Source organism: Salvelinus sp. IW2-2015, unplaced genomic scaffold, assembly GCF_002910315.2.
Source record: "Salvelinus sp. IW2-2015 unplaced genomic scaffold, ASM291031v2 Un_scaffold1135, whole genome shotgun sequence".
Taxonomy (NCBI): domain Eukaryota; kingdom Metazoa; phylum Chordata; class Actinopteri; order Salmoniformes; family Salmonidae; genus Salvelinus; species Salvelinus sp. IW2-2015.
Window position 1 is genome coordinate 557,933 of NW_019942747.1, and position 12,261 is coordinate 570,193.

General features: G+C 40.6%; 1 protein-coding gene across 3 annotated transcripts in view; it reads right to left on the minus strand.

Annotated features, from left to right (window-relative positions):
• Positions 1-4,246: 4,246 nt before the first annotated feature.
• Positions 4,247-12,261, minus strand: part of LOC112069861 (interferon-induced very large GTPase 1-like) — an 80,546-nt gene continuing 72,531 nt past the window's right edge. For all 3 annotated transcript variants that reach the window (XM_070438753.1, XM_070438752.1, XM_070438751.1), the window contains one exon: positions 4,247-9,689. In XM_070438753.1, coding sequence (XP_070294854.1) covers positions 5,017-9,689 — 4,673 coding nt within the window. In that variant the 3' untranslated portion in view covers positions 4,247-5,016. The remainder of the gene's footprint in view (positions 9,690-12,261) is intronic.

The window sequence follows — 12,261 nt, forward strand, 5'->3', positions numbered from 1 at the left end:
CGACCGGTCCCCAGGATCGTCCCTGTGGTCGGTGTCCTGCGGCTGGAGCCGACCGCGCCGGGGAGTGGGTACTGTCACGAATGCTCTCTCTTCGGCGCTCTAGGTCGCCATGCTCCCACGCTTCAGACAGATTGACGGGTTCCCGCGCCTTGTCAGAGGTGACCGGTCCGCTTCTGATCCCTGGGATTGTCATCTTGGTCGGCGTCCTGTGGCTAGTGCCGCGCGTCGGGGAGGGGGTACTGTCACGTATGCTCCCTCTCCGGCCTCTAGGTCACCAGGCTGCTCGTTATGGCGCACACCTGTCACCATTGTTACATGCTTCAACGCATAATGACACTCACCTGGTCTCCATCACCTCCTTGATTACCTGCCCTATATATGTCAGTCCCTTTGGTATCTTCCCGAGTCGTCATTGTTTCTGTATCTGTTTCATGTCGCTGCACTGTTCAATTCAAACTTTATTTGTCACATGTGCCGAATACAACAAGTGTAGACCTTAATGTGAAATGCTTTCTTACAAGCCCCCAAACAGTGCAGCTCAAGAGTTAAGAAAATATTTACCAAATAGACAAAAGCAAAAAACATAATAACGAGGCTATATACAGGGGGTACCGAGTAAGTGTGCGGGGGTACAGGTGAGGTAATTTGTACATGTAGGTAGGGGTGAAGTGACTATGCATAGATAATAAATATTGTAAATAGTAAATAATCCGTTGGCGATTTCATTAATTGTTCAGCAGTCTTATGGCTTGGGGGTAGAAGCTGTTGAGGAGCCTTTTGGCCCAAGACTTGGCGCTCCGGTACCGCTTTCCGTGCAGTAGCAGAGAAAAGTCTAACTTGGGTGACTGGAGTCTTTGACAATTTCATGGGCTTTCCTCTGACACCGCCTATTATATAGGTCCTGGATGGCAGGAAGCTTGGCACCAGTGATGTACTGGGCCGTTTGCACTACCCTTTGTAGTACCTTACGGTCAGAGGCCGAGCAGTTGCCATACCAGGTGGTGTTGCAACCGGTCAGAACACTCTTGATGGTGCAGCTGTAGAACCTTTTTGAGGATCTGGGGACCCATGCCAAATCTTTTCCCCCCTCACGAGACTGAAAAGGTTTTGTCGTCTTCATGACTGTCTTGGTATGTTTGGACCATGATTGTGTTTTTGTTCATTTTATTAAATGTATTCACTCCCTAAACTTGCTTCCCGACTCTCAGCGTACATCGTTACATTTATACTTTCAATGTCAACAATTACCATAATTTCACAATATGTCTACAAACTACAGTACCAGCCCAGCCTGGGCACCAGCCCAGCCTGGGCGCGAACCCAGGCCTCCCGGGTGGCGCAGTGGTCTAGGGCACTGCATCGCAGTGCTAGCTGCGCCACCAGAGTCTCTGGGTTCGCGCCCAGGCTGGGCTGGGTTTGTGCCCAGGCTTTGTCGCAGCCGGCCGCAACCGGGAGGTCCGTGGGGCGACGCACAATTGGCATAGCGTCGTCCGGGTTAGGGAGGGTTTGGCCGGTNGCCCAGGCTTTGTCGCAGCCGGCCGCAACCGGGAGGTCCGTGGGGCGACGCACAATTGGCATAGCGTCGTCCGGGTTAGGGAGGGTTTGGCCGGTAGGGATATCCTTGTCTCAGTATGTAAAATGTAATAAAATGTATGCACTCTACTGTAAGTCGCTCTGGATAAGAGCGTCTGCTAAATTACTAAAATGTAAATGTAAATGCAGAATAGCACCTTAGTTACCTGTGTACTGTATTTATGGACATTATCAAGTAAAACAATTCTGAATCTGTTGGTGTTCACATTTACTGTTCTTATTTGTAGTATTTCTGAATTGGCTTTCTGATGTACTTTCTGATTAGAATATTGTATTACTTTCACATAAAATTCAAAGTGTTAGATCTGCTGTTCCATAAGGAAATAGCTGTAAATTGCTAAGAGATCATATAATTGATGAAGCTAGCTATTTCCTTACGGAACAGCAGATCTGTAAATTGCTAAGAGGTCATATTATCTATGAATGTATTTCCAGTACGACTTTATGTGATCCAGATCTGCACATTATTTCAACAACTCTTGTATTTTTATTTTTTATTTATTTAACTAGGCAAGTTAAGAACAAATTCTTATTTACAATGGCGACCTACACCGGCCAAACCCGGACGACGCTGGGCCAATTGTGCGCCACCCTTTGGGACTCCCAATCCCAGCCGGTTGTGATACAGCCTGGATTCGAACCAGGGTGTCTGTAGTGACGCCTCTCGCACTGAAAGGCAGTGCCTTAGACCGCTGCGCCACTCGGGAGCCCCAAGCGGTTCTGTATGGGCGACTGGCTCCTTATATTTTGATTCTGTGATAACTCTGGATATATTTCTGGTTGTCAACTCTTTGAATGTTAAATTATATGTTAACATGTTGGTAAACAACGGTCATTATATACAGTAGAACTCCACTTTATTTCATGTTGAAAGACTCTTTCAAGCTCTTCATTGCATCATCAGGTGTTAATGCCTTCCAGTCCTCTGGGATATCAGCAGGGAGTGCATGTGTGTCTTCAGCGATTGTCTCATTGAATGTGGCCATCACATACTTCCAGTAGTCTGAAGCCTCAATGCTGGGATCTCCAGCTATCATCCAGTCAGGGTAATATTTCCTGTAGTCCTTGTAGGGATGACCATCCTCTCCCGTCACCAGGGGGTGGATGAATAATAAATCACTGGTCACATCAGAGAAACATATGTTAGTTTGTAACTGTTTTGTAGGTCTGAACGTTGAACCCTTTAGACCTTGTGGACGATGAATTGATGTAAAGTGTTTGCTATGCTCCTTCCCCCTGCTTCACAGGGTGCACCGCAGAAAGGACATACCTCACCACAGCCAAACAGACTGGTGAACAGACCAGGTTATGAGGTTGCTAGGTGTTGGGTGTTGGGTCAAGGTCACTACAGTATAAACTCAGTATAGATCAGGTTATAAGGTTGCTAGGTGTTGGGTTAAGGTCACTACAGTATAAACTCAGTATAGACCAGGTTATGAGGTTGCTAGGTGTTGGGTTAAGGCCACTACAGTATAAACTCAGTATAGACCAGGTTATGAGGTTGCTAGGTGTTGGTTTTAAGGTCACTAACAGTATAAACTCAGTATACCAGGTTATGAGGTTGCTAGGTGTTGGGTTAGGTCACTACAGTATAAACTAGTATAGACCAGGTTATGAGGTTGCTAGGTGTTGGGTAAGGTCACTACAGTATAAACTCAGATAGACCAGTTATGAGGTTGCTAGGTGTTGGTTAAGGTCCTACAGTATAAACTCAGTATAGACCAGGTTATGAGGTTGCTAGGTGTTGGGTTAAGGTCACTACAGTAATAACTCAGTATAGACCAGGTTATGAGGTTGCTAGGTGTTGGGTTAAGGTCACTACGTATAAACTCAGTATAGACCAGGTTATGAGGTTGCTAGGTGTTGGGTTAAGGTCACTACAGTATAAACTCAGTATAGACCAGGTTATGAGGTTGCTAGGTGTTGGGTTAAGGTCACTACAGTATAAACTCATTATAGACCAGGTTATGAGGTTGCTAGGTTGTTGGTTAAGGTCACTACAGTATAAACTCATTATAGACCAGGTTATAGGTTGCTAGTTGTTGGGTTAAGGTCACTACGTATAAACTCAGTATAGCCAGGTTATGAGGTTGCTAGGTCTTGGGTTAAGCCACTACTGTATAAACTCAGTTCAAACACACCAAGACAGTCTGAAGAGGGCACGACAACACCTTTTCCACTCAGGAGAAAGATTTGGCATGGATCCCAGATCCTTAAAAGTTTTACAGCTGCACTAGTCGCCTGGTATGGCAACTACTCGGCATCTGACTGTAAGGCGCTACAGAGTGGCGTATGGCCCAGTACATCACTGGGCAAGCTTCCTACCATCCAGGACCCCCGCACATTGAATCGGTACCGGTACCCCTGTATATAGCCTCGTTATTGTTATTTTATTGTGTTTCTTTTTTTGTTGTTGACCATTTTTACTTTATTTAGTAAATTTTCTTAAGTCTTTCTTAAACTGCATGTTGGTTAGGGGCTTGTTAGTAAGCATTTCACGTTAAGGTGAAACCTTAACATCTGTTGTATTCGGAGCATGTGAAAATAAAATTTTGATTTGACTTAATGCTCACATTGTGCACCTTAATTTGTCTATAGCTGATTAAAATGGTATAGRCTACAACAGATTCCAAGTGAATGTTTTTAAACCAAATAATGTTTTGTTACATTGATTTATATTCATCATTTGCATTATTTTACATTATGTCTGTAAAATATGTGTTCACTGCAGAAAAACAACATTTGACATCATAAACAATATCAACTTTTTTTGTCTTCATCAGTTTGGCCAACTGAAAGTTATTCCCTCCATCTCTACAGAGTTCAATCTCACATTATTAACATAATCACCATACTTGTTGTCATTAACAGCAAAAATAAAATCATCATCAACAACAAAAATGCAATTATCCTAATCAACAACAAGATAATCATCATCAATAAAAAATAAAATCATTATCATAACACTGTGAATCTSTTGGTTAACCTGTTGGTGTTCACATTTACTTTTCTTATTTGTAGGATTTCTGAATTTGCTTAAAGCGCTTGGCTTACATCTACATCTGATTAGAAAATGGTATTCCTTTCACTTCAAATTCAAAGTGTTAGCTACATATTTCATTTTGGAACATCAGATCTGTGAATTGCTAAGACGTCATATAGTTTATGAATGCATCTGTAAATATGTTATATAGAATAAAATGTTATATAGAATACAGTATGTTATATAGAATAAAATATGTTTTCCTGCTGCATTTGTTCTTTTCTAAATTGCATTGGGTTTTGACAGATCTGCACATTTCAAAAACTGTATTGAGACGACTGGCTCTACATATGTTGATTCTGTGATGTCATTTCTGGTTGTGAAGTCTATGAAAAGTCAATCATGTTTCTGGTCAACAAGTCATGATATAGTACTCCACTTTATTTCATGTTGAATGACCTTTTCAAGCTCTTCAATGCGTCATCACTTGTTAACACCTTCCAGTCCTCTGGGATATCAGCAGGACGTGCATTTACTTCATCAGCGATTGTCTCATTGAATGTGGCCATCACGTACTTCCAGTAGTCTGAAGCCTCCATACTGGAATCTCCAGTTATGATCCAGTCAGGGTAATATGTCTGGTAGTCCTTGTAGGGGTGATATTTTCCTCCAGTCTCGGCATTGGAGAACACCTCGTTACTAATCACAAGAGATGAACATATCTCAAATACTAATTTCTGTGAATAACTCTCCCTATCACCACTGATACCTAGTGAACGGTGAATGGAGGCATGGTGTTCGGAGTGCTCTTTCCCCCCTGCTTCACAAGGTACACCACAGAAGGGACATTMCTTCCCACAGCCAAACAGACTGGTGAACAACTCCTCCTGAGGCTTGAATGGAAGAGATCTGAGTCTCTCTTTGATGTCTCCTCCCTTGTTGTACTCAGCTGCCAGTGACCGCTCCATTTCTCCCACTAACTCTGTGAGGATGACAACAAACTGTTCTCTGTTTGCTTCTTCAGGAATAAGCCTACGAATGGAATCCAGAGCATCTTTGGGAAAGACAAGCTTCTCTCTAAGAGCCTCGCAAATAATGCCAATGAACGTCTTGATATCATTTACAGTAGCTTTACTGCTGACATTTGAAATGGCAGCGATTATGATTGTGATGATCTCTGACAGATGTTTTATCTCTAGTTTCTTAAGACTGTTCTCCTCTGAGAGTCGTTGGACAATCTGGTCAAACAGCCAGTCCTTCACAAACCTTTCATAATGGTTAATGTACTCTCTATATTTCTCATATTTTCCATCAGTCAAGAGTTGTTTCAAAATGGAGAACTGGAAAGCCCCTCGGGTGCTGTAAACCTCTGACCCTTRACCTMTCTTCACTTCATCAATCACATCAGGACCAATCATTTTGGACACATAGTCCTGTACAGCTGGCTCTAGACAGAGCTTTGTGAAGTCCTTGGCTTTCTTTAGGCACTGATCTCGGTTATGAAATAAGTCTATAAACTCAGTAAGGTACTTGTTCTTAGACAGTTCCAGACACTTCCTTGGGTCATTGACTTCAATGAAATCATTATGCATCTTCTGGAACTCTCTGGCTGCTCTGCCACAGATGTGTTGTTTGAGAGAAACCTCACATTCCTCACTGACTTTAACTTGTGTGTGTTGTTGCAATGTTTTGTCAACTATTCTAAGCAGTTCTTTGATGTGAGTGTCATGGTAATCMGTTTTGCTTTTCACCCTCTGGGTTATAAACTCCTGACACTGTCTTATGATGTCATCACAGAGGTCTTGTAGTTTTTTCCTGTGATGGTCGGGATCCAAGTGCTTTGCAAAGTTTTTAGCCTGCTGCCACCAACTCTCTGATTCCACAACAAAGGCTTTTCTCCCACAATCCACCAGTCTGGTTCCAACCAACATCTTGTTTACATAACTCCCCCTCATTACCAGATTATCACGTAACATGAGGAAGGTATCTTGAGCCACATTTCTTCTTGGGAYTCCTTTGAAGTGTATGTCAGACAGAGTTTTCCTCCACATGATTTCAAACTCTTCACTGAGGGCCTCATCTGATAGAACAGATTCTTTCTTTCTACAGTTCTGCAGCAGAGTCAGAACCTMCTTTTCCATTGTACTTGTCTGAGAACTCTTGATGTTGTCCAGTTCTGTCATTCCCTCTTTGATCTCAACAGCTCCTTGCAGTTTGTTCTTCACAGTGTTTTCTGTCTCTCGTCTCAGTGTTTTGGCACTGGACACAAAATCCTCCCTGTATTTTTCCACCAGATTGACATGGCCATCTTGTTTTTCAAAGTATTTTACTAGATTGTCTTGGATTTCCTTTTCTCCCAATGACAGTTTCCCTGATGCTTCTATCATCAAGTCTTGTAGCACATCTCTTATGGACCTCTGGGGATGTTGATCTGTCATGKCAATATTGGATATTTRAGTTTCAGCACTCACCATCCATGTATACATCTCCTTCTGGAWGGRCCATTCCCAACCATTGTACTCAGAACATAATCTGGAGTACGCATCTGCAACCAAGCTGTTTCTGAAACTGAAGATGAATTTCTCAAATTTCACTMCCTCCCACAAACTTTGTGTCCACATCAGGAAATGTGTCATGTCATCATTACTCTGGCATTTTATTAAGTCTTGCATCAAGGTCTTTTTTAAATCATACACAGCCTCACTGTAGCCAGCATTGACTGGAGCCATAGGGCGAGTCCCATGCCAGAGTCCTGGGATGTAGCAGCTGCTTGTGTCTGGATCATACTCCATCACATCAGTGAACTTGGTGATATTCTCCTTCTTCTCCATTCTGGCTGCTGCCTGGGTCATTTCATTCAACTGTTCCAACAACTTATTTCTGTCCCTCATGTTGTTGTCATGAGCAGACATGTCTGACACATTCTGGTGCACAAAATGACACACTGGCTTCTTCCCCACTTCCTTCATCCTGATAAAAGCATGAACAACAATCTGTAGAATGTCTTTCATCTCTGTGGAGTTCTCCATGGACATGTTGATGATAGTGACATCACTSAGTCCAATCACCAGTGTGGCCAATTCATTGTCATGTTCATGACTGTCATCTAGTTGAGCCAACTCTGGTGATTTCAACCCCTCTGTGTCAATGACCATGATGAAGTCACATTTCAGCTCCTCCTTGAGGTCTTTGTTGACTTTAATCAGTAGCATGAAGGCCCCTCTGGTGCATCTTCCACTGCTGACAGCAAACTGGACCCCAAACATGGTGTTGAGGAGAGTGGACTTCCCAGTGCTTTGGACCCCTAAAACTGTCACAACCCGGATCTTGCTATTGGATTGGACAAGAGTATGAAGCTGAGTCAGTACAGCTGATATCCATTTCAGAGGGATATTTGATGCATCTCCATCCACAAGCTCAATGGGGAAGCCATCCAACAGCATCTGAGCACACAATCCAGGGAGATGCTCCATCTGTTGCCATTGTAGGCTACTTTCAGGGAGGGAGCAGGAAGCTTCATATAACTGGCCCAACTCACGCAGGAAGTGTTCAAGACCCAAGGAACAATCAGATAATTGCTTATCCAAATGTTTAATGTCATCTTTTTTCTCTGGATAATGTTGGCAAAGATTTTTGTACCGGTCCCGCAAAGCAGACATGTTCTGACGTGACAGATTGTCCAGATTTATCCGCATCCATTTGAGGAAATAGGAACGCTCCGCTCCTGAACTAGACAATCCTGAAATGAAGCTTGCCATTGCATCTGATATGTCAAAWGTATATTGTTTCCTTCTCAGCTCTTTCTCCTTTATATTCAGAGAGCTCTTGTAGTGTTCAATGTCTTCATCCCCTTGTTTTCTCAGTCTACATCTCTCTTTCTCCAACTGGGAAGGCTCTTTCCAGATTGTTCCTTGTAAGGGTAGCTGTTTGTCTTTGAATTGAATTGCGTCTTTAATGCTCCTAGTGATTTCATCTGCCATTTTCCTGGCACTCTGACACTCATCACAGTCTTCATCAACCCAAACCCCCATCTGATGAGCCATGTCAGCCATGTTCTCAATTGTCAATCTGTTTTTACTTTTTTCAATGATGTCACCCACAGATGACTGCAGAGTTTTGACAAATTCTGCATCATTCTGCTTTTTCTTCACAATCACATTTGTTGGGTTGATACTGTAGTTTGTGATCATTTTCTTCAATGTTTCCACCCTGAAGGTTTTTTTCTGAGAGTTAACAACCAGAAATAACTCTGCTTTTGTGATTTTTACTTCCAAAACCTTGAGATCTGACTCCAAATCATCAATGAAAATGTAAACTGCAGCTGATGTRTGACACAGAAAGGAGAACTGTGTTTCAAAGGACCTGACATCTCCTCTGAGATTGGCCACCACCATAGGCTTAGTGAACATGTCTATGTTTCTGTTCCCACATGGAAGGTACCAGCTGATTTCAACCAGACCATCTGAGATTTGACGAGGGACATCTCCACATTCCATATCATGATGAACAAATGTATCATGGTACTGTTGAGGGTTACTAAGCAACTTGTTCAAGATCTGAGACTTGGACAAGCTACTCTCTCCTAACCTAACAAATGACACCATAGGAATGTCAGAGAGTACAATTCTCTCCTCCACAAAAGCATTTGTGGCCATTTGGGAAGAGGGTCTAAACTTCCTCACTATGTCCCTCAAGGCCCACAGCATCAAAGTGATTTGTTTTGTGTAACAGTTCGGCAGCAGGAGAGGAACAGCAAACTGACACATGGACATTTTCTGGACCATCTCCTGCTGTAGGAAACCGTCTGAGCACAGAAACAGGGCTGTAACCAGGTCCAGTGGATTAATGACATCGCTAGTATCAGTGTCAGTGTACAGGTTGTCTACACCATAATAGGAAACCTCCTGGTCAGTGGTCAGACATTTCACACTCCTAGCATTCACATTTGCCATTATTAATTTCTTAAGGAAGGCCCCTGGAAGTGACTGCATAGTGGTAAGAGGTTCATCTGATGTAGTATCAGCATTTATCTCAAGGACAGAACTTAACGTCAGCTTGTTTTCATAATGATCTTCTAGTCCAGTCTTTGACAACAGCTCCCTGAGAAAAGGTCCTGTAAATAGAAATGAAAAGAGAGCCATGATTACAAATCCTCTTCAACATGTAGCAGAAAAGCAGACTAACWGGTGTTTACACTGWACTATGGATGAAGTTAAAYCAAGCAGAGGCAGACCATCTCTGTGGCACAGCGACTCACAGAAATGGAAACAAACATGAGAATTCAGATACAGTATGAGCTGTGAATCCATTGACCTCCTTAACTCCTAAGGGAGCTGTTATGAGACCAGATACAGTATGGTAATTTCTGTTTGGTTAAATTTGGAAACAGACATTTTACTGCAACACCAATGAAATATCCATTAAATTGAGAAATTGTCAACTATTGTGATAGATCTATATCAGTATCTCTATACATTACAGCATGGAATAAAGGTACAATAACATGTCCTGTTTCTAGAACTATATCAGTATCTCTATACATTACAGCATGGAATAAACGTACAATAACAGTCCTGTTTCTAGATCTATATCAGTATCTCTAACATTTACAGCATGGAATAAAGGTACAATAACATGTCCTGTTTCTAGATCAGTATCTCTATACATATACAGCATGGAATAAAGTACAATAACAGTCCTGTTTCTAGAACTATATCAGTATCTCCTATACATTACAGCATTGAATAAAGGTACAATAACATGTCCTGTTTCTAGAATATTCAGCATCTATACATTACAGCATGGAATAAAGGTACAATAACATGTCCTGTTTCTAATCTATATCATATCTCTATACATTACAGCATGTTATAAAGGTACAATAACATGTCCTGTTTCTAGATCTATATCAGTATCTCTATACATTACACATGAATAAAGGTACAATAACATGTCCTGTTCTAAACTATATCAGTATCTCTATACATTACAGCATAATAAAGGTACAATAACATGTCTGTTTCTAGACTATATCAGTATCTCTATACATTACAGCTGAATAAAGGTACAATAACATGTCCTGTTTCTAGATCTATATCAGTATCTCTATACATTACAGCATGGAATAAGGTACAATAACATGTCCTGTTTCTAGATCTATATCAGTATCTCTATAACATTACCAGGTACAATAACATGTCCTGTTTCTAGATCTATATCAGTATCTCTATACATACAGCATGGAATAAAAGGTACAATAACATGTCTGTTTCTAGATCTATATCAGTATCTCTATACATTACAGCATGGAATAAAGGTTCAATAACATGTCCTGTTTCTAGAATATATCAGTATCTCTATACATTACAGCATGGAATAAAGTACAATAACATGTCCGTTTCTTCTATATCAGTATCTCTAACACATTACAGCATGGAATAAAGTACAATAACATGTCCTGTTTCTAGATCTATATCACTATCTCTATACATTACAGCATGATAAAGTACAATAACATGTCCTGTTTCTAGATCTATATCAGTATCTCTATACATTACAGCATGGAATAAAGGTACAATAACAATGTCCTGTTCTAGATCTATATCAGTATCTCTATACATTACAGCATGGAATAAAGGTACAATAACATGTCCTGTTTCTAGATCTATATCATCTCCTATACATTACAGATTACAATAACATGTCCTGTTTCTAGATCTATATCAAGTATCTCTATACATTACAGCATGGAATAAAGGTACAATAACATGTCTGTTTTAGATCTATATCAGTATCTCTATACATTACAGCATGAATAAAAGGTCAATAACATGTCCTGTTTCTAGATCTATATCAGTATCTCTATACATTACAGCATGAATAAAGGTACAATAACATGTCCTGTTTCTAGATCTATATCAGTATCTCTATACATTACAGCATGGAATAAAGGTACAATAACATTGTCCTGTTCTATATCAGTATCTCTAACATTACAGCATGGAATAAAGGTACAATAACAGTCCTGTTTCTAGATCTATATCAGTATCTCTATAACATTACAGCATGGAATAAAGGTACAATAACATGTCCTGTTTCTAGACTATATCAGTATCTCTATACATTACAGCATGGAATAAAGGTACAAAAACATGTCCTGTTTCTAAACTATATCAGTATCTCTATACAATACAGCATGGATAAAGGTACAATAACATGTCCTGTTTCTAGAACTATATCAGTATCTCTATACATTACAAGCATGGAATAAAGGTACAATAACATGTCCTGTTTCTAGAAACTATATCAGTATCTCATACATTACAGCATGAATAAAGGTACAATAACATGTTCTGTTTCTAGAACTATATCAGCTATCTCTATACATTACAAGCATGGAATAAAGGTACAATAACATGTCCTGTTTCTAGACTATATCAGTATCTACATTACAGCATGGAATAAAGGTACAATAACATGTCCTGTTTCTAGAACTATATCAGTATCTCTTACATTACAGATGGAATAAAGGTACAATAACATGTCCTGTTCTAGACTATATCAGTATCTCTATAACATTACACGGGCCATGATAAAAAGGTTTTAACCAAATAAACCATTTAGATGCCTGTTCTAGAACTAGATCATCAGTATCTCTATAGCATTACAAGCATGGACTAAAGGTA